This window comes from Acomys russatus, chromosome 20, assembly GCF_903995435.1.
Source record: "Acomys russatus chromosome 20, mAcoRus1.1, whole genome shotgun sequence".
Taxonomy (NCBI): domain Eukaryota; kingdom Metazoa; phylum Chordata; class Mammalia; order Rodentia; family Muridae; genus Acomys; species Acomys russatus.
Window position 1 is genome coordinate 25,281,501 of NC_067156.1, and position 21,811 is coordinate 25,303,311.

The window sequence follows — 21,811 nt, forward strand, 5'->3', positions numbered from 1 at the left end:
TCTGAAGTTGGAGGCAGGAAAGCCAGTAATTCAAGGTCATCCTTACTTAAATTAGCAAGTTAGGTCAGCCTGGGCTGTATGAGAGCCTGTCCTAAAAAATGAGAAAGAGCACAGGCTTAGGGCTATAGTTCAAAGGTAGAGAAGATAACTTGACACGCAGAGGCCCTGGGTTCCATCGCTAGCACGGGGGGTGGGGCGGGGGAGATGCTGCCTCTGCTACTTAGCTGACTCTCTTTGGGCAGTCACTAGGACAGATTATCTCTGAAATGAGGGTCAAATGACACAACAGAGCTGAGAAAGCAAAATGAAATAATAGGTATTGAGCACTTAGCAGAGGCTGGTACAGGAGGCATGGTGAGTGGTGGAGTGATGATCTGTGTGGGAGCCAGCTTGGTCAGTAGACCTTCCTCTCCCCAAAATGTTCCTGACCAGTCTTCTCTCCTGGCAGGACTCCAGCTCAGTTGGTCCTGCCTGCACTCTGCTCAAGCTGCTGGTTCTGGGCCTGGAGTTCCTGGTTCCTCAAGGCCAGATCAATGGTGTCTTGGAGGACTCCAGCTAGCAGACTGCGGTACTGCTGTTCTGTGGCCACGGCCTTTTCCTCCCACAGCTCCTGCCAGGCTTGGAATACCTGTGTCCAGATTCAGAGGTGCCTATTGGTCCATCAGCTTTGGTACCAACCTCAAGCCTGCCCTCTTGTCTCCACTGACCTGCAGCAAGTGGCATGTCCGAGCTCGGGTGGCCTGTACATACAAGTCATAGAGGGCCACTAGATCTTGCTCCGCCATGTCCCGTTCGGCCTGCAGGGCTTCCACCTGAAGTTTCAGCACCATCTGCTCCTTCCACCGTCTCCCTTCCTCCTCACAAGCCTGCAAAGATTTAAGTTGTACCCTTTGGCCAGTGCCAGCGCTGCGCAAGGCTTTGTGCTACATACTTTATGCATACGATCTCATTTTATCCCTAACAACCTTAGGATGCATTTTTCCTTTTCCAGATTTGTAAACAGTGCATCAGGAAATTAGTCTAATTGACCAAACTCCCATGGCTACTGGGGACAGAGCCGAAACAGTATGAGCTGCAGCAGGTCCCTGTCTTCACTAGAGTGAAATCCAAACCCAGAGAAGTGACTTGCTGTCTCTCTGTAACTTCGCCTCTGACTACACACTCGCTAGGTAGCCTCTAGCAAGACAGAACAGTTTCTTTCTGCTGTACTTACAATTTAGTCTTATTTGAGAAGAGGTTCCCACCACATACATAATTAGTTTTTGTTGTGTTTCTGTTTGTTTGTTTGCAGGGAAAAGATGGGAATGAGACAGGGTCGTCTTTATCTGCCAGGCTGACCTTGAACTCTCCTGTTTGTGCCTACTGGGTGCTGAGAGGCCTGACCGTTGTACCTAGCCACGTGCTTTATTTCTTTTCTTTTTCTTTTGTTTTTGTTTTATTTTGTTTTGTTTCGTTTCTTTTTGGTTTTTCAAGACAGGGTTTCTCTGTGTAACCTTGGCTATCCTGGACTTGCTTTGTAGACCAGGCTGGCCTTGAACTCACAGCGATCTGCCTGCCTCTGCCTCCCAAGTGCTGGGATTACAGGCGTGCTCCACCACTGCCAGCCATGTTTTATTTCTTATTTGTTTGTTTGTTTTGAGACAAGGTTCCTCTGTGTAGCCTTGGCTGTTCCGGACTCACTCTATAGACCACGCTGGCTTCAAAGTCAGAGATCCACCTACCTCTGCCTCCCGAGTGCTGGGATCAAAAGTGTGTGACACCACTACCCAGCACATGTTCTATTTCTCCTCCTCCTCCTCTTCCTTTTTCTTCTTCTTCTTTATGGTGAAAAAAAAAATGTGTATTTACAATTACCCAGCTGGGCTCAGTCTAGATGCTCCCCATCTTATTGGCAACATCCAGAGCATCATAACCAGGAGGCAGCTGGACATGCGCTTTCTTCTCTGTCAGGCCTCATCAGGTATGGACTTTGTCCACATCAATGTCATAGAGTTTCTTCACGGCCTGTTTGATCTGGTGCTTGTTAGCCAGATCTATCTTCTTCATGGCTGAGTCGGTGGTCAGGGGGAATTGGATGATGGCGGCGTAGTAGTCAATCTTGTTCCTCCTGGGGGCGCTCTTCAAGGATATTGGGCTGCCCCTGGAGCCGCAGGGTCATGGGCCAACCGAAGGTGGGATCTTCTTTTTGTGGCAGTGGACACTTTTCAGCACTGTCTTCTTAGCTTTCAAGGCCTTCGCTTCAGCTTCGGGAGGGATAGGAGCTTCCTTCTTGGCTTTTGGAACCATCTTGGCAAAAAAGTCATGAGTCATGTTTTTCTTTCCTTTTTTTTCTTTTTTTGGTTTTGTTGTTGTTGTTGTTTTGTTTTTTTTGTTTTGGTTTTTGGTTTTTTAAGACAGGGTTTCTCTGTGTAGCCTTCACTGTCCTGGACTCACTTTGTAGACCAGACTGGCCTCGAACTCACAGAGATTCCACCTCCCTCTGCCTCCCGAGTGCTGGAATTAAAGGTGTGCGCCACCCCTCCCAGCTCATTTTTATCTCTTAAATAATTATTCACTGAGAACCCTCCAGGAATTGACTGCAGTGAACTCCTGGGATAACTCTAGCTTTCCTCTGAGTCTCTCCTTCAAATCCATATCCGCTGATCCAGTCCAGCCTGCATTGTTCCCTCCTGCCTATGGCTGCCCATTGTAGCAAACAGCACTGAATATGGCCTCGTCTGTCTCTCACAAGCTGAGAAGGGCATGGAGTGCGCCTGGACCAGTCTGCTATAGTTTAGAGCCTTGCCACAGTGCCTGGCCTCTGTACAAGAAGCTTTAAGCCCCATACATCTCCCTCCTCACCTCTTCTGCCACCGTGCCTTTGATCTGTTTACGGGCCACTTCTTCCTGTCCTTCCAAAAGTTCCAGCTCTCTCTGGATCCGAATCTGGTGTTCCTCTCGAAGTCTCTGCCTCTGGGCCTGTGCCAGAAAGAACTGCAGGGCCACATCTGGTGCCTGATGGGCCTAAATGTCATCATTTGAGACTTAGTCAGAATGCACAGTGTGTCTAGAACACACACAGCAACCTTTCCAGCAGAACTTCATTGCCACAGCTCTTCCCAGAATCTAACTGTCCTGGGAGAGGCCATAGACTGAGCAGGGACTCAGGAGGCTGCAGGCGGAGAGAGGAGATCCCTCCTCTGCCAATGAGTACTGCAGTAGTACAAGGGTCCCATCACTATAATTCATCCCAATAAGACAACAGCTCCTCCTCACGGTCCTCCCTAGCAGGTCCAGGCAGCCTTTAGGGCCTTGTCGGCAGAAGCTACATTCCTCCCCAGTGTCAGCACAGGGTACGAGGACTAACTTATTCCCATTACCTGTTCCTCAGAGTGCCTGAGGGGATGCTTTTGGTGGAGGCCAGACCCCAGAAACCCTCTTCTTCCTGCCTCTAGAGGGAAATGTCATTAGTCACACACACACACACACACACACACACACACACACACACACACACACACACACACACACACACGCTGTAGAGGGGATGAATAACATAATGCAAATCCCAGGGCAGTAACATACTTGCCAAAGAAAAGGAGGAAGAGGAGGAGGAAGAAGAAGAAGAGCAGCAGCTAACAACCCTACTTCCTGAATCCCAGGTCAGTAAACATATGTTGTGAGTAAGCAACTGTAAAAATGGAAAAGAGGACAGGCATGGTGGCACATACCCATAATGCCATCACTCAGGAGGCAGAAGTAGTAGGATCTCTTTGAGTTCAAGGCCAGCCAGGGCAACACAGTGAGACTTTGTCTCAAAACAAACAAACAAACAAACAAACAAACAAAAAATTGTTTTAAAGAAAGAAAAGAGAAGAGAGAGGAAGGAAGGGACTGGGTTCAACCATCCTACAGCAAACCCTAGAAGGCATTGTCCCCTTTTGGACAAGAATGGCTTTGTCTAAAGCAGCAGTTCTCAACCTGTGGGTGCACACCCCTTTAAGGGTCAAAGGACACTTTCACAGGAGTCACCTATGACCATCAGAAGACAGAAGTGTCTACGTTATAGTTCATAACAGCAGCAAAATTACAGTTATGAAGTAGCATCAAAAATAATTTTATGGCTGGGGGTCAGCACAACATAAAGAACTGTATTAAAGGGTCGCAGCATCAGGGAGGTTGAGAAGCACCTGACTCTAAAGGGATCAAAGCATCACATCCCAGGGCCTGGAATGAGGTCATCTATGGCCCTGGGCTACTTACATCTCATCAGTTTGCTCACCTGATGAATGAGTGGAGAATCTTCCCTGCTTGCAGTAGCTCAGTGGCTCGCTCTTAACCTTCAAGAGACAGTCCAAATGTCACAGTAGATTTACAAAGTGTGTATGCCCTGGCTGCCTCCATCTCCAGTCCATTCCTGACCTTCTGACTCTGTCTCTGTTCTTCAGCAAATTAAGTTGCTTAATTTGCAATATCAAGTATCTGCTGGAGCTGGATGTGGTGGCGCACGCCTTTAATCCCAGCACTCAGGTGGCAGAGGCAGGCAGATCGCTGTGAGTTCAAGGCCAGCCTGGTCTACAGAGTGAGTCTAGGACAGCCAAGGCTACACAGAGAAACCCTGTCTCGAAAAACCAAAATGGAAAAAAAAAAAAATAACAAGTATCTGCTGGTTTGAGTCTCTGTCTAGAATGTTCTTCACTGTCTTTGTAAACGTCTATCAAGAGTCACTTCCTGTGAAGTCTTGCTTTCCTCTATTTTTCAAGACATATTGATACCTTATAGAGTCAGGTGTTGCCAAGCCTTTAAGAGCATTGACCATGGCAGTGTAATTGTTTCTTCCCAAACTAAACTCAACCAGGGCAGGGAAGTCCCAGGGCTAAAGCTGCTCTGTGCCCAGCAGGTGGTACATGGTGAATACATGTTTGGGAATCAATATAAATAAGTGGAATATTCTGTAAACAAAGAAGAGGAAAGGTGGACATATATGGAGAGATGAGAGATGAGAAAATATACCTGTGGCTCAGGGAGCCCCACAGACTCAGCTCTAGCGTCTTTGGGTGCATGGCTTCTTGGGCCCCAGGCTTTTACCACCTAGAAGGAAAAGACTCAAGTGGGCACTGGCCGCTTCTGACCCAGGTGCCCCCAGATCTCATCTTGCTTACCTGTAGCTCCCAGAGGGCTCTGCCTAGTTTGTTCAACCCACCAGCTGTCAAGGTGTCTCCAAGGAGGCCTAAACGCAGCATCTTCAGGGTGGCCCTGCAGGCCCTCATCTCCTCTACTGCGTTCCACAGGGTGGGCCTCACCTCTTTCACCTGCACCCTCTTTCGTGAGGCCCCCAACAGAGCATTCTGGAGCAAACTCAATGGGCTACCTAGGAAGAGACAACACAGTAGACTATCCCTTCCTGCACTGCAGAGCACACTGGCTCTAACACTCTAAATTTCCATCAAGGAATGTTTATCAAAACACCTAACCCTTGCCAGGTCTGGTAGCTGAGGCACAATAGCAAGTTCAAGGCTTGGTTTTTTTTCAACGCAGTGAACCCATCTCAAAAGAAAAAGTGAAAGAGGCTAAGGATGTAGCTCAGTGGTAGATGTCCCTAGTTTGTGTTGGGGTCCTAGGTTCAATCCCCAATCCAAAACCATCATCTTCTTCTTCACAGTCATCATCACCATCACCATCACCTTCAGCAGTGGCACCACTACCATCATCATCTTCCTCATCTAATAACTCCTATTTGACTTTCATTGTGTACTTGGATTTATCTTTTCATTTATATGTATATAATATTATATATGTGTATATATTATATGCAGATTTATTGGAAGCAGCTCTTGGCTGCCATGCAGGAGGAGTCTGGGAGAGAGGGAGGGAGGGAGGGAGGGGGAGAGAGAGAGAGGGAGAGAGAGAGAGAGAGAGAGAGAGAGAGAGAGAGAGAGAGAGAGAGAGAAGAGAGCCACTTTATCTTTTTATCCACAGCAACTCTAAACCATCTGCCACTGAAAGCCTGCAATCAGAATATAAGACTAACCTATAGATAAACACGTGTCTGTCCCTCTCTGCACATCTGCCCTCTGCAGACATGTCTTTATCTACAGATTAGTTTTATATTCTGAGTAATTTCTCAAAGTTGTGAAATGCTTCAAATTATCTTCTTCCATTGAGCTTGGGACAAGGGGAAGTCTAAGAACTTCTGGTCAAATGAATGTTTATTGGTTGTAGAAACAGAGAGTCAAGACTTTTTGTTTGTTTGTTTGTTTTTCGAGACAGGGTCTCTCTGTGTTGCCTTGGCTGTCTTGGACTCACTTTGTAGACCAGGCTGGCCTCAAACTCACATTGATCAGCCTGCCTCTGCCTCCTGAGTGCTGGGATTAAAGGCGTGTGCCACCACACGTGGCTCAAGACCTTTTTTTAACTTAATGGAAAATTTCAAACATATACAAATACAGAAAATCCATCTAGCTACATCCAGTTCTAACCACTGCTCCTCCCCGCGCCCCCAGATGTTAGGAATCAACTCCAAGGCCTTAAGCATGCTAGGCAAGTGCTTTACCACTAAGCTGTACTCCAACCATTCAGTGTTATTTTCCAGCCTTTTTGTCTGAGACCTCTGGCTATGTAACTCACTATGATCTTGACTTTGCAGTATTCCTACCCCACTGTTCTGAGTGCTGGGATTACAGGTGCGTGCCACCATACTCAGCTTCATCGTTGTTATCTTATCTATGTCCCCCACTGTAGTGTCCCCCCCAAATCTCAGGTTTTACCGTAACAGAGGCCTCATTCATAATGGGTATGTAAAAACAGGCAAGTGGTCCTTTCCTCATCTATAAATTAGGCCTGTCTCCCTCTCATTTGTGAGTTAGATCTGCACTCTCAGATGTGCTGCCTACTCCTGCCGTCCCAGGAGTTCAGGGCCAGCTTGGGCTACAGTGAGACCCTGCTGAAGAGTAAATGTGTTAAAATGCTGGGCAAAGACCCTGAATGAGGTGGCAAACAACTATAACCCTGTACTCTGGAAGCGGAGACAGAGAGATGCTGAGTTCTGGCAAGCCTGGGCTACATACATACTTCAAGAACAGCCTGAGCTACATAGGGAGACCCTGTCCCAAAGAGGGAGAAAGGAAAAAAAAGTGTTGAAAATTTCTGAGGTTAAGGGTTTGATGCCTGTTTTGGGATTTGGAGTTTTGTTTTGTTTTTGTTTTTGTTAGTTTGTTTGTTTTTTGGTTGGTTGGTTTTGGTTTTCGGTTTTTTTGAGACAAGGTTTCTTTCTCTATGTTGCTCTGGTTGTCCTGAACTCACTTTGTAGACCAGGCTGGCCTTGAACTCACAGCAATCTGTCTGCCTCTGCCTCCCAAGCACTGGGATTAAAAGCATGCGCCAAGACAGCGCAGCGGCAGCAGCGGTGGGCTTTACTTTTAGCCTTGCCTTTGAGTCTTCTTACAGTGGCCCGCTGCGAGAAGGGACATTCCTGAATGCTGACCCACCCAGAGAATCAGGCCCTCTCTCTGGCCTATAATTAGGCAGGGAATGGTTGAAGTCGAAGCATGAGGCAAGCCTAAGCTTTCCAAAGGACCCCAGCCCAACTCTCAGGCACCTTGCGGGTCCAGGCGAAGCAGAAGGCTACTGTAGCTGTTTCCCTCCAGGAGCCAGGAGACTATCCACGGCAGAGAGCCCTCCACCTCCTCCTCAGCGGCAGCTTCGCCAGCCAGCACTCGCAGCAGGGGGCAGTCTCTGCCAGAGGGAGGGAAAAAAAAAAAACTCAGCAATGCCCTGTGGTAGATGAGGAGGAGTAACGCTTGCCAGAATCACCCAACCACGTCTATTTTCACAACCTTTTTTTTTTTTTAATGCCACGAGAAGTTAACAGGACTTGCTGCTCTTACAGAGGACCTGTGTTCAATTCTCAGAATCCGTATCAAGTGGTTCAAAATTGCCTGTAGCCGGGCGATGGTGGCGCACGCCTTTAATCCCAGCACTCAGGGGGCAGAGGCAAGAGGATCGCTGTGAGTTAAAGGCCAGCCTGGTCTACAGAATTCCAGGACAGACAAGGCTACACAGAGAAACCCTGTCTTGGGGGAAAAAATTGCCTATAACTCCAATTCTAGGGGGTCCAACAGCCTCTTCTGGCCTCTGTAGGCACTGGACATATATGGTGCACATATAGGCAAACAGGGATAAAAATAAGTGAATCTTTTACAAAAGAATCTTACACAATAAAAGAAAGAAGAAACCAGCTGGGCATGGTGGCACACCCCTGTAATCCCTGCACTCCAGAGGCAGAGGAGGCAGGCAGATCTCTGTGAGTTCGAGGCCAGCCTGGTCTATAAAGTAAGTCCAGGACAGCCAAGGCTACACAGAAAAATCCTGTCTCAAAAAACAAAAAACAAAAACAAAAGAAAAGAAAGAATATTCGGACATTTAGGTTACCCCCCCCCCTCCATCTCTATTCTGGTTTTATTATTAATTTAATTTAATTTAATTTAATTTTCCAGAGCTGAGGACTGAACCCAAGGCCTTGCACTTGCTAGGCAAGCTCTCTACCACTGAGCTAAATCCCCAACCCTATGTTTTTTGTTTTGTTTTGGTTTGGTTTTTGGTTTTTCGAGACAGGGTTTCTCTGTGTAGCCTTGGCCATCCTGGACTCACTCTGTAGACCAGGCTGGCCTTGAACTCACAGCGATCCGCCTGCCTCTGGCTCCGGAGTGCTGGGATTAAAGGCGTGCGCCACACGCCCAGCTTTATGTTTTATTTTTTTAAGACGGGGTTTCTCTGTGTTAATCTCAGCTATCCTGAACTTGCTTTGTAGACCAGGCTGGCCTCAAACTCACAGCATTCTGCCTGTCTCTCTGCCTCCTGAGTGTGGGGACACCCGGCTTTCTATTTTGTTTTTAGACACTTCTGAATTTGGCAATATTCCCACAATACTACACGTTTCTCAAATTGGCCTGAAATGATTATTTGCTGTGGCTACTTGGAGCCTTCATTATTTTGAGGCTTCATTATATTTGAGGGAAGTGGGTGTGAAGATGTGCTGGCTGCTTGGGGTTTTCCAACGTCAGCTTTGAACATTTAGATTCACATCTGTACTTTGGCCTCCACCTCATTTTTCCAGAGCAACCAGGAGGCCCTGTCAGACTCACGGGTCTCCTGGAAGCTGCATGATCCTCAAGGTACCGCGCCACAGTTGCTGGGTCTCAGGCCCAGGGCAGGACACGGTAAGAGTGAGCAGAGAGCAGGCCCTGCAGAGGACAAGGCAGGCTCAGGAATAAACCTAGGGTTGTGCAGGGACTCGGGGTGGGTAGGTGACAGGTGTCATGTCCTCACCTGCCGCCACTCCCAGCAGCCTTTAGGTACAGCTCAGAGGCAGCTTGGGCATCAGACACTTCCACTTGACTGGCGTCTTTCACCACCCTGAAGGAAGGGAAAGCTGAACACAGCCCTTCAGCCCCTGTGCAATGCAGCAACCTCAGGTGTCTTAACACTGTCCATAGGACACAAGAATCATCCCAAAAGGCTCGGGGCTCAGTCTAATCTCCCTCTCTCTCTCTCTCTCTCTCTCTCTCTCTCTCTCTCTCTCTCTCTCTTTTTTTTTCCCTCCTCCTATAGTCTCCCCAGGAAGGGAAACAGGTTAGCTAGGACCACTTTAAAGATGAAAACAAAAACAAAAAACTGCTCAGTGATGTGTTCAGAACCACTCAGTGTGATACTGAGCTTTCAGGCCATGAAGGTGAGATAAGAGTTGAAATATATTTGATTCGAGGGCAATAAGACGTATATATGTAGGATGAAGGAAAGAGAGTGGAAAGGGGTTCCGGGAGCCCACCTAGGCCCAATAAGCATGACTCCAAGCTCAGGCCTTCATTATCCTAGAGTGGCAGAGTAGACACCTTCAACAGCTTATCTTGAAGGTATCACTGTGACAAGCACCCCTGTCCCATTGGGCCTGAACACTTACAAGCCCAGAGGGGCCACATCCAGTACTGGCAAGTCCTCCAGGCATGGGGAGAGCAGGTCCCGAGTCTGCCCACTGGGGCTAATCTGGGATCACACAAACACAGTTGTCACAAGCTAAGCCTTTTCTCTCCGGTAGGCCCATGGGCTAAGTGAGGTCAAGACTTCCGCCATTGACAGTTGGCATGTAAAGATGACCCCAGAGCGGCAAGCCCCAGCTGGAGTAGCAGAGCGGGACTGGACTCCTCTCTCTTCTCACAATCTCCAAGCTCAGTGAGGGTTCTGTGGTGTCACTTAACTCGCCCCTCCCCCACCATGACCTTACCTGCACCAGACTGAGCATGCAAAGCACAGGACCCGAACTACAGAGAGGCAGTGCTTCCTCAAACAGCGCATGCAGGACCTGGAGTAGAGAGAGGAGCTCAGTGTGTCCTGGTTTCCCACTCCACCCCACCCCCATTCCCACCTGCATCCCCCCGGAAAGCAGACAGCAAGCAGGTGTCTTTGGCAGGCCTTACTGTCACTGGGCAGGGGTGTGGTAAGGTTCTGAGGCTGCCATTTTGATTTGAGGGATTTGGGGGTGGGGGCAGGTGTTTTGTTTCTCTGTGTAGCCCTGGCTGTTCTGAAACTCCCTCTTAGACCAAGTTGGCTTTGAACTCAGAGGTCTGCCCGTTTCTGTCTCCCGAGTGCTGCGATTAAAAAAGTGTGCACCACCACTGGCCCGCAGATTTGAGGGTATTTTAATGAAACCCTCATAGTTAAGCTTTCAAGTGTAGTATCTGTGGTATTAGCATGAAGTGTGGAAGTCAGAGCTCCCGGGGGACCCGATCTGTGTGTGCCACTTCTCCCCCACTCGCTCTTCCACGAGCTGCAGCTTCCATCTTGTCTCCTCAGCTGCATGACTCGCCTTGGTAAACCGTCCTTCAAGGACCACAGGGTGCCACATGGGAGACCTAAACTGTCCCTAGTCTGGCTGGGGTGAGCAGGTGACCGTTTCCCAATACTCTAATTAAGTCAGGATGCCCGTGTGCTGATGGCGCCTCACCTGAGGCACAAACCAGGGTGCCTCTGTTTCCCGACCCTGGAGCAGCAGGGCCATGTTGTACCCTTGTCCCACAGAGGCCAGCATAGGTTGGACTTGTGTCAACAGCTCCCGCTCTGCTTCCTGTAGAAACACACAGGCGCTGGGCAGTGGTGGTGCACTCCTTTAAGCCCAGCACTCAGGAGGCAGAGGCAGGAGGATCTCTGTGAGTTCAAGGCCAGCCTGCTCTACAAAGAGAGTTCAGGACACAAGGCTACACAGAGAAACTCTGTCTTGGAAAAAAAAGGGAGGGGGGGAGAATGTTGGGGGATGGTCTGATGTATGTTGATGCTAATCAGTGCTTGCTGTCTCTGTGACCAACCTTTTGCTTAATAAACAGCCATCCCATCTGGGCAGGGCAGAGGACATAGGTGGGCCTAGGAGAGAGAGGAATTCTGGGAAGAAGAAGGACCACCACCAGGAGAAGGAGACCTGAAATGAAGAGAGGAAGGCCGCCATGGGTCAGATAGAGGAGGAACACATGGCCAGAGGCATGGATGGAGAATTTGGCCCAGATGAAGAACATTAGCAAGTAATTTGGGATTATGGATAGGAGGTAGCTTGATAAAAGTTATTGGAAGCAGATGGCATGGGATTGAGACAGGGATCCCATGCCTGCCCCATTATGGGAGGTAAAGGATTGAGATCCGCCCTGCCCCAGGTTAGCTAAGGCTACCTTAAAATATAACAAATGTCTGTGTCTTGATTGATTGCTAGCTGGACCTACAGATAATACTTGTAATTTTTAAAACAATAAGGGAGAAGGAAAGAAAGAAAGAAAAGAAACACACAGGCACATTCCTCTCTGTCAGGTGACCTGTTACACGGCCTGCCCAAAGCAAAAAGACTGGTCTAGTCAGAATCCTGGGGTGCAGAGGCCTGGGAGCTTCCATTCTCCTCCTGTCCCTTTCTCAGACACCCCTACCTGAGCAGCTTCAGGGCCCAGCACTGCATCGAAGGTGAAGCAGAGTTCCTGTGGACACACACAGGGTCAGTAGTGGCACTGTCATCTTCCTCAGCTCCCCGCATCCCACACCCCCATCTACCTCAGGCTCCAGAGGGCCTGGCTGAAGCAGGCGAAGGCTCTTGGATCCCTCCAAATGAAATGTGGGGCCACGGGTCTCCTTGAGGCCTGAGAGAGGTGGGGCTTCACATAAGTTTTCATGAGAGAAGATAAGCTCAGGGGCTCCTTAGTCTTACCCTCACCTGCGTCCTCCGACCTTGAGTTTGCTTAGCTCCACCTCTTTCAGAAGGCTTGCCCCTGGCTGCCCTGCTCAGGCCTTCTTTTTTTTTTTTTTCCCCCCCTTTTGAATGTAGTTTTGAGAATTAAACATGGGACCTCTCACATACTAGGCAAGTATTCTACCACTCAATTATGTTCCCAGATCTTTTTCTCTTTTTCAGAGAGATGTGTGCAGTGCTGTGAATAAAACCCAGGGCTTCGTGCATGTTAGGCTACAATGAGCTACATCCCCAGACCCCCCTCAATATGTCTCACCTGATCCCTGGCCCGGCTCCACTTCTACCACCACAATCAGTTTGGCAGGGGGGATGGGAGAGATGGCGTGAGGCCCTGGAGGACTCAGCGCTACCTGGTCCACAGCAGCTCCTGTGCTCACTGCCTCTCCGGGCTCCATGGCTCCTGAGCTTCTCAAATTTCCCTTAATAATTCATGTCTCTCATCTGTGGTCCGAGGGGCGGGGTGGTCAGTGACTTTAGTCAGGTAACCTCTCAGAGGAAGTGGTGGCACTCCCTTCTCTTTGGTGTGGTTTTTCTTCCCCCTTTGTAAAAAAGTTCAGACATAATGTGGCGATGGGGGAAACAGTGTCATGGGCCCTCAGGTGACCAGCTTCATCGGTTACTAACTTCTGGTCTCCCCACTAACCAGGCTAGTTTGAAATGATTGTTTTTTGTTTTTCAATACAGAGTTGCTATGTGTATCCCTGGCTGTCCTGAAACTCACTCTGTAGGCCAGGCTGGCCTCAAACTCAGAGATCTACCTGCCTCTGCCTCCTGAGTTCTGGGATTAAAGGTTTGCGCCACCCCGCCACCCCCAGCTTTGAAATGATTCTTTAATACCATACTTCATAACTATTTCTTTTTTAAAAGATTTATTTATTATTATGTATACAGTGCTCTACTGTATACAGTGCTTATGCCTTTAATCCCAGCACTTAGGAGGCAGAGTCAGGCAGATCTTTGTGAGTTCAAGACCAGCCTGGTCTACATTGTGAGTTCTGGGTCAGCCACGACTAAATGCAATCCTGTCTCTAAATAAATAAACTGGTTGAAATAACTAACTCACTGTGCCAGCTTTAAAAACTATCCTCTCTATAGGCTCCTGTACTTGAAATATTTGTTCCCCAGTCAGTGATGTTAAGGTGGCTCTGAAACCTTTAGGAGGTGAAGCCTTGCTCCAGGGAGGATGTCACTGGGGGGTAAGAGTTAAAGGTTTATGGTCTTGTCCCACTTCTAGGTCTCCATCATTGCTTCTTGTGTGTGGAAGAAATGTGATCAGCCATGCTTGTAGGCACACCATCCCCACTCACCCATGCCTCCACCCAGCCTCTCTGCAACCATAAGACAAATTAAACTTTCTTTATTAATTTGTTTCTCGTCATGGTATTTTATCACAGTAACAGAAAAGTAACTAATGCTCTAAGTAATAAAGAAAGAAAGAAAAGATGAAAAAGCAATTGAGGAAGACACCTGCCATCAGCTCCTGGCTGGCACACACCACCCCCATATACACACAGAGAGGATAAAATATATGTTGTATGAATTATATCATATCAAAAACCTGACATTAAAGTAACAATGGTTATCTTTCAGAAACATGTACAGTAGCACATCCTTATAATCCTAGCCCTTGGGAGTGGAAGCAGCAGGATCAGGAATTCAAGGCCGGTCTCAACTACATAGTGAGTTTGAGGTTAGCATGGGCTATATATGACACAGTTCCAAAAAAAATAAACAAAAGAATAAGAAATAAACCAGAAATGTATATTGAAATAGTTATGAAGGGGCTGGAGAGATGACTCAGAGTTTAAGAGCACTGGCTGCTCTTCCAGAGGTCCTGAGTTCAGTTCCCAGAAACCACATGATGGCCCACAACCAGCTATAATGAGATCTGGTGCTCTCTTCTGGCCAGCAGGCATACATGTAATCAGAACACTGTATACATAACAATAAATTATTATGCAGACATACATGTAATCAGAACGCTATATACATAATAATAATAATAAATAAGTCTTTAAAAATAAAAACAAGCAAACCTCCCTTGCAACTACAAAGAGAGATAGCAGGATATAATTTTTGCCTTTAAAAGTCTCTTGCTCTAAATACCCGGGGCTACACTTGGGTCCCCAAATACCTGAGTGTAGTCCCAGCGTCTGAAATAAAGACTTTCAATCGGCTATAAACTGTGTCTAAGTGGTCATCTCTGGTATGTGGTCACACCACAAGGACAATAGTTATTGATGATATTTTACTCCTCAAAAGGTGAAAGGGTAATGTCCATGCTGCTTCCGTGACTGCTACTGAAGGGGTCTCGAGGGGTCCCACGGTGCCATGTCCAGGTTCTTTGTGTCTTGAACAATGAATTGATCGAGATATTGAGTGGTAGTGTAAGTATAGACTCAGGAAAAGTAAGATTAAACTCACAGGGACCATGCTACAAGACAGGAGCGGGCCCTAACGAGTGTTCTTCCCTGAGCTCCTTTCAACAGATTTAGAAGAATGGAAGTGAGGCAGAGGGAATTATGGGAACAGGAGGAGGAGGGTCCCTTTACGCAGGAACCTGCTTGAAGCCTCTGGACACCACAGAAACAAGAATTCCAGCCCAATTAGCGACTGAGTCTCCCTGCACAGTGGTACACCTGCATTGCTCCAGAATCTCATCAGAAATTTGGCCTACCGGGAAAGAACGGGTAGGTGTTACTTTATCCATCCAAAGCATCCCTGGAGCCACCCTATAATCTTACTCATAGAGAGAGTTAGGTTTCCTAGCAACCTCATGAGATGTAACTTGAGAAATAAGCACAAGTGATGTGCTTGGCTAACTCTAGCACAGTCCCTTGTGACTTCCCCTTGACAAGCCAGTACCCACACTTGGAGTATGTCTTAGTTTCCTCCCGTTCTTTAGGAAGCATGTGAGTATGTCTTTCTGGGCATCTTTTTCCTCCTAGCCCTCCTGCTCAAGCTTCTAACTCTGCATCAAATTAGAGAGACTCGAAAATCTTTTCTGGGGCTGGAGAGATGGCTCAGAGGTTAAGAGCACTGACTGCTCTTTCAGAGATCCTGAGTCCAATTCCCAGCAACCACATGGTGGCTCACAACCATCTATAATGTGATCTGATGCCCTCTTCTGGCCTGAAGGTGTACATGCAGGCAGAGCACTGGATACATAATAATAAATAAATATTAAAAAGAAAGAAAACCTTTTCTGCTTCGAAGCCACCAGTCTGGTTTGATGTAAAGTCAAGGTCTCTCAAAGATCAGGGGTACTCTTCAGGTCACTGAGGGTGACAGGATAGAACTTGATCTTTCACGCATCACCGCTCACAGAAGGAGTTGATCTCTACAGGAGGGAATAGGATGTATCCTTACCTTGATTGACAAATGAGCTGTTACATAACTTTGGATGATCTGTGCATACTTAGACATAAAGCCCATACATTTTAAAGATATATACACCCACTCACTCATACTGTATAAACTGGCCATGGTATGACTGCTTCATGGTATAATTGGGGAAGGATTTTAGTTGTAGATATGAGAGGAAAGGTTAGGGCTTTTTTTTTTTTTTTTTAAAGATATGAGAGAGAAAAGAGCCAGAGACATCTGGAGGAGTCCAGAGCAGAGAGAGAAAGGTGCAGACTGGACCTGGAGGAGTCCAGAGCAGAGAGAGAAAGGTGCAGACTGGACCTGGCCAGGGCTCTCTGAGAAAGAGGGGGAATAGTAGAGGGTAGAAGATGGAGAAAGTGAGACTTGGGGTGAGGGGACAGGGTAGAGCATTAACTGTGTGACAAGTGGCCAGGCAGTGTGTAGCACCACCTTGACTCCAGCACTCAGGAGACAGGCAGGCAAATTTCTGAGTTTGAGGCTAGCCTGGAATATAGAGTGAGTTCCAGGACAGCCAGGACTACACAGAGAAACCCTGTCTCAGGAAATAAATAAATAATAAATAAATAAATAAATAAATAAATAAATAAATGTAAAACAGGTACTTATAAGTATGGATGAGGAAGCTCGGAGGTTGACATGGACCTTGGTTGCTGAGTGGTGCCACAGGTTATGTTGTTGGAGGTAAGGAAATGACTCCTGAGGAACGCTGGCTTTTGTCTAAACGCCAGAAATCCTGCTATGACTCAGGTTGAGCTCACTTCTGGCTAGTTGGACTGGCTTTTGGAGTTTGGGGAATTGAAGTTTCCTTTGGACCTGACAGTACAAACAAGAGACTACAAATAGGGGTTTGTTTCGCTTTGACAGGCTGCTTCTAGAACAGACTGACCCCTCACAGGGTTTGGGCCAATGTTGTTTCAGTCTGTTTATTCTCTCCCAACAGGAAGTGCCTGACCCTAAATTACACACTGGTAGACAGTTGTTGGGATCTGGCCAGCGGGAAGAGGCCCACACATTTCTGCAGAGGAAGTTGCCCCAGGGAACTGGGCTGGTTCTAAGTTTGCCAATCTCTGTGCAGCTATGCACTTCATGTTCCTTGCTACTCACTCACCTCAAGTGAACATGTTGGGAAAGTTACTCCCAATTTTAGAAACTTTCTCTTCTGGGCTTCCTTTTACTTTCTACATTCTCCTTTAAATTTTATTTATTTTTATTTCGTTTTTTGTTTTGTTTTGTTTTGTGTTTTTCGAGACAGCGTTTCTCTGTGTAGCCTTGACTGTCCTAGACTCACTTTGTAGACCAGGCTGGCCTCGAACTCACAGAGATCTGCCTGCCTCTGCCTTCCGAGTGCTGGGATTAAAGGCGTGCGCCACCACGCCTGGCTGACTAAGTGTTTTTTTTTTTTTTTTTTTTAAGATTTATTTATTTATTTATTTTGTATACAGTGTTCTGTCTGCACACCAGAAGAGGATACCAGGTCTCATTATAGATGGCTCTGAGCCACCAGATGGTTGCTGGGAATTGAACTCAGGACCTTTGGAAGAGCAGCCAGTGCTCTTAACCTCCGAGCCATCTCTCCAGCCCATGGCTAAGTGTTTTAGCTCTAGGGAAAGTGCCACTTAATGTCTAACAGCCAACTAGGAATTTCTCCTCAATGGAAATTCTCTGGCCCAAATCCCAGCAGTCACGGCCGGGTAATATGCACCAGCTCTTGCTATGAAATCCAGACAGCACCTCATGCCAGCTACCGTTTATCTTTATCAGCTTTTCTTTCCTCTCTCTCTTCTCCTCTGTTTCCATCTCCAACTCCAAGTAGATCTGAAGTTGACCTTGAACTTCTGATTCTCTAATTCAACCCCCAAGTGCTGGCATTATAGCTGAGGGCCACCATGCTTGGTGCGTGGGGTGATGACAATCAGACCTAGGGTTTTGAACAATTAGCCCTAGTTTATCCTCCCTCCCTCCCTCTCTCCTTTTCTTCTTTCTCTCTGCTGGGATCAAAGCCAGGGGCTTTACCTAGGAGCTATGTGCCCCGGACCCCGCCCCACAACACTTCAGCTGAGCCATCTCTCCAGCCCTTTTTGTTTGTTTGTTTGTCTGTTTGTTTTGAGACAGGTTTCTCTGTGTAACAGCCTTGGCTGGCCTGGAACTCTGTAGACCAAGATGGCCTCAAACTCACAGAGATCCCCTGTCTCTGCCTCCTCGAGTGCTAGGATTTAAGGTGTGTGCCACCACCGCTTAGCTTTGACAACCTGTTTAAACAGTCTGCTTCCATCCTTTAATCTACCAGCTTGCCTTTGTATATGGTCCTAATCTAATTGTGGTCTCCATTAGAGCTTCACAGGTGCGGGGGGTCGGGGTGGGGTGCTGTCATGGCTCCGATGTCAGGAAGTCCCCAGAAGGTCTCTTTTGCACTCCCTGGCTGTTCTCTTCAGTCGTGTGCATCCCATGCATTGGCCTGAGGTTTGAACTGAAGGACCCTGGCCCTTTGCCATCAGCCCTTGTGTTGATTTCATTGTGGGGCTTTCCCAGGGTGATTCAGATTCTGTTTCTTGAATTCCTCCAAACAAAGATAAATCACACTGAGAGCACCGTAAGTGACTCGCATTGGTCCACCTACCCTCTCAGAGCACGCTCCTCAGCCTATCTGCTCTCTTCATTCTGAGGCAGGTGGAACACTAAAGGGCAGGGTGTGGGAAGGAAACGGAGCTCCTCCTGGAATCTTAGATTTATTTTCTGCTGGCTGAGAACCAAGACAAACATTCATTGTGCAGCATAAGCCAATGGGGCCTACAGAGATTGAGCATGTTTTTCTAAAGCCACTGTTCCCTGAGTCATTAGGGACAGCGCCCAGGGGCCTTGGCAGTGCCAACAAGCTGGGCATGGCCACCCGTTCTCAACAGGCCAGTTAAACAGACACATAATAATGGAAAGCCGAGAAAAAAAGGTATATTCAGTGAAGCTGCCTTGGGGCAAGGAACAAATAAAAGTTTTAGTGACCACCGCCCAAGTCTATCTTGGCATTCTGATGTGGAGTTTGGTTTAAATAGAAGGCAAACCGAACCAATCTTGCTCCAGGTGCAGCTGGCTTTATCACTGACCCATTGTCTGGGCTCTAGTACTTCCCGCAAGGGAGTCTAGCAAATTGCCAAAACTATGAGAACTCTCTCCCTAAGAGACAACTTTCTCCCAGCTGGCATCAGGCCTCCGTCTTTTTCTTTTTCCAGCAGGAGATTCTTCAGGGGAAATTCCAGTTTATTTGGGGGACCGTTTTTCAGTAATCTGAGAGCCAAAGAGAGGGGCCACAAGTGTAGAATATTTTGATTGAGCCAGGATGGTTACAACACCTCAAACAAGAAGTAGCTCTCTCTTGCTGTCTCGCTGTCTCTCTCTGTATCCCCCCCTTTCCCTTCCCCCACCCCCAGAGGGCACTTCCCCTTCCCCCTCCTGTGCCACTTCTAATAAACCTGCATTTATATATTTTTTAAAAATTTAAAAAGTGATGGGCCTGGTGGTGGCACAAGCCAAGGGAGTTGGATCTCTGTGAGGTTGAGGCCAGCCTGGTCGACAAAGCAAGTCAGGACAGCCAGGATTGTTACACAGAGAAACCATGTCTCAAAAAACAAACAAACAAATAAATAAATCTCCCTTTAAAATTTTTAAAAAGGGCCCAGCGGTGGTGGCACACACCTTTAATCTCAGCACGTGGGAGGCAGAGGCAGGTGGATCGCTGTGAGTTCAAGACCAGCCTGGTCTATAAAGAAAGTCCAGGACAAAGCCGGGCGTGGTGGCGCACGCCTTTAATCCCAGCACTCGGGAGGCAGAGGCAGGCGGATCGCTGTGAGTTCGAGGCCAGCCTGGTCTACAAAGTGAGTCCAGGATGGCCAAACACAAAAAAAAAAAAAAAAAAAAAAAAAAGCTAACACAGAGAAACTCGTCTCGAAAAACCAAAAAAAAAAAAAAAAAAAAAAAAGAAAGTCCAGGACAGCCAAGGCTACACAGAGAGACCCTATCTAAAAAAAAAACAAAAACAAAACAAAACAACAACAACAACAAAATTAAAAAGAATGTTAAAAATACCAAACTTGAGCCAGGCCATGGTGGCATACGACTGTAATTCTAGCACTTGGGAAGCAGAGGCAGGTGGATCACTGTGAGTTTGAGGCCAGCCTGGTCTACAAAGTGAGTCCAGGACAGCCAGGGCTACACAGAGAAACCCTGTTTCAAAAAAAAAAAAATATTTTTTTGCTCAAGTGATGGTGGTGGCCCACATCTTTAATCCCAGCACTTTGCAGACAGAGGCAGGTAGATCTCTAAGTTCAAGGCCAACCTGGTCTGCAGAGTGAGTTCCAGGGCAGCCAGAGAAATTCTGTCTGGAAAAAAGCAAACTTACTCAGAGCCAGAATGTTTCTGATTTACTTATTAGCTTTCTTCTAAGTCTCAACAGTGTGTCTCATAAGATATCTCACAACTGAATTTGTAGAAGAAAAACCTTCAACAAATAAGGGCTGTTGCTGTCAGTCAGTACTAGAATGTTCCCTAGCATGCACACGGTCCTGGTTTTGATGGCTGGTACCACAAACACCTTTATATTGCTGAACTTGGTTTTGCGTGGTATGTTGGTGGTGTGTGTTTGTACGGCCAGCACTTGGAAGGTGGAGGCAGCAAGAGGCTCAAAGGCTCAAAGCCAGGTTCAGGTATACAGTGTAACCGAGGCAGGCAGTGAGGAAAACACAAAAATGGCCATCCCACGGTTAGGGAAAGATTTTATTGCCATTGCCGGTAAGAGAGAGAGAGTAGTGGCATGTCGGAGTCTGCCATGGTACCCCTCAGGCAACGGGAGGAGGAGCAGACTGCCAGGGCTGTCTCTAAGGCACAGAGGATAGCAAAAATGGCGGGAGAGGCCTGCCAGTTATAAGGGGTTACGTTGAGGCAGGAGGAGGATATATTAGCTGGAACAGCCTGCTAGCCAGCCTGGAGCTTTGATCTGCTGGAGGCTTGCTTGAGTTAATATGGAACTAGAGCCCTCCCCTCCGGAGGGGGGAGGGGGGGGAGGCTGGAGAGGGAGTGAGGCAGGGAGGGGTAGGGGTAGGATCAGATTAGAAAGCAAGGCTTTTCTTGGCAAACAGAAACCCCGTTTAGGTTTATGAGGTTTCTGAGGAATACTGAGAGTTTACTGGTTCAGAGTCCAGCCTGAGCTGAGTGCAAACTGCCACTTTGGGGGATTGAGCCCTAACTCATAGGTCTAAGCTTTCTGGGCTATATAAGAACTAGAGGAGAGGGCTGGAGAGTTGGCTCAGTGGTTAAGAGCACTATCTGCTCTTCCCAAGGTCCCAGGTTCAATTCCTAGCACCCACATGGCAGCTCACACCTGTCTGTAGCTTCAAGATCTGACACCCTCACGCCAGGGCACATAAATTACAATTAAATAAAGATATATCTTAAAAAAAAAAAAAAAAAGAACTGGAGGCAGGTGGGGAGGGAAGGGCCACCTTGTATATTTTTTTATCTTCTCCCCCAATGTTAAACTTTGCTTAATATTTAGACCTTGCTATAAATGACATCATTTAAACAATATAGCTTAGAGCGCCACAAAATAATGTACATAGCCACTGTACAAATATCTAAGGAAGACCCTCGCTCTTGAGAGGCCACACCCATGCTTCTGGTGTGTTATCTGTTTCTTAACCCTGCCCGCTCTCCTTCTTCGGACAACCTACACTTAAATCTAGAACAGCCGGTTCCCGTCTCCCGCACAATAAATTCATTAACGCTGCTTTACTCCGAGCCATCCTAAAACTCTCTTCTGGGACACGGTCAAGCATGTGACCTCGTCAAAGCATGTGACCCCGTCGCACTGAAGGTCATGAGGGAGGACCCCCTGCACCTACCAACAGCAGAATCCCTTTTCATTTCATTTTCGAGACAGGGTTTCTCTGTGTAGGCCTGGCTGACCTGGAGCTCTCTTTGTAGGCCAGGTTGGCCTTGAGCTCACTGAGATCAACCTGCCTCTGCCTCCCGAGAGCTGGGAGAAAAGGCGTGTGTCACTACCGCCTGGCTGACAGTTCCATTTTATTAATAACTAACTGTTCAAAAATGCATGCATTCAGATGTAGCTAATGGACAGCACATTCTCCACAGTTGTGTGGAGAGCAGGGACTGATTGACATG

At 47.5% G+C, this 21,811-nt stretch overlaps 1 protein-coding gene across 1 annotated transcript; it reads right to left on the reverse strand.

The window, feature by feature from the left end:
• Positions 1-394: 394 nt before the first annotated feature.
• Positions 395-12,161, reverse strand: LOC127204768 (uncharacterized). Its single transcript, XM_051163987.1, is given in 13 exon segments — positions 395-628; positions 708-866; positions 2,842-3,003; positions 3,360-3,430; positions 4,262-4,319; positions 4,993-5,070; positions 5,142-5,350; positions 7,577-7,713; positions 9,307-9,393; positions 9,938-10,020; positions 10,259-10,336; positions 10,979-11,098; positions 12,061-12,161. Coding segments are annotated over 12 exon segments (1,440 nt in total). The 5' UTR covers positions 11,063-11,098; positions 12,061-12,161.
• Between the last annotated feature and the right edge of the window lie 9,650 nt (positions 12,162-21,811).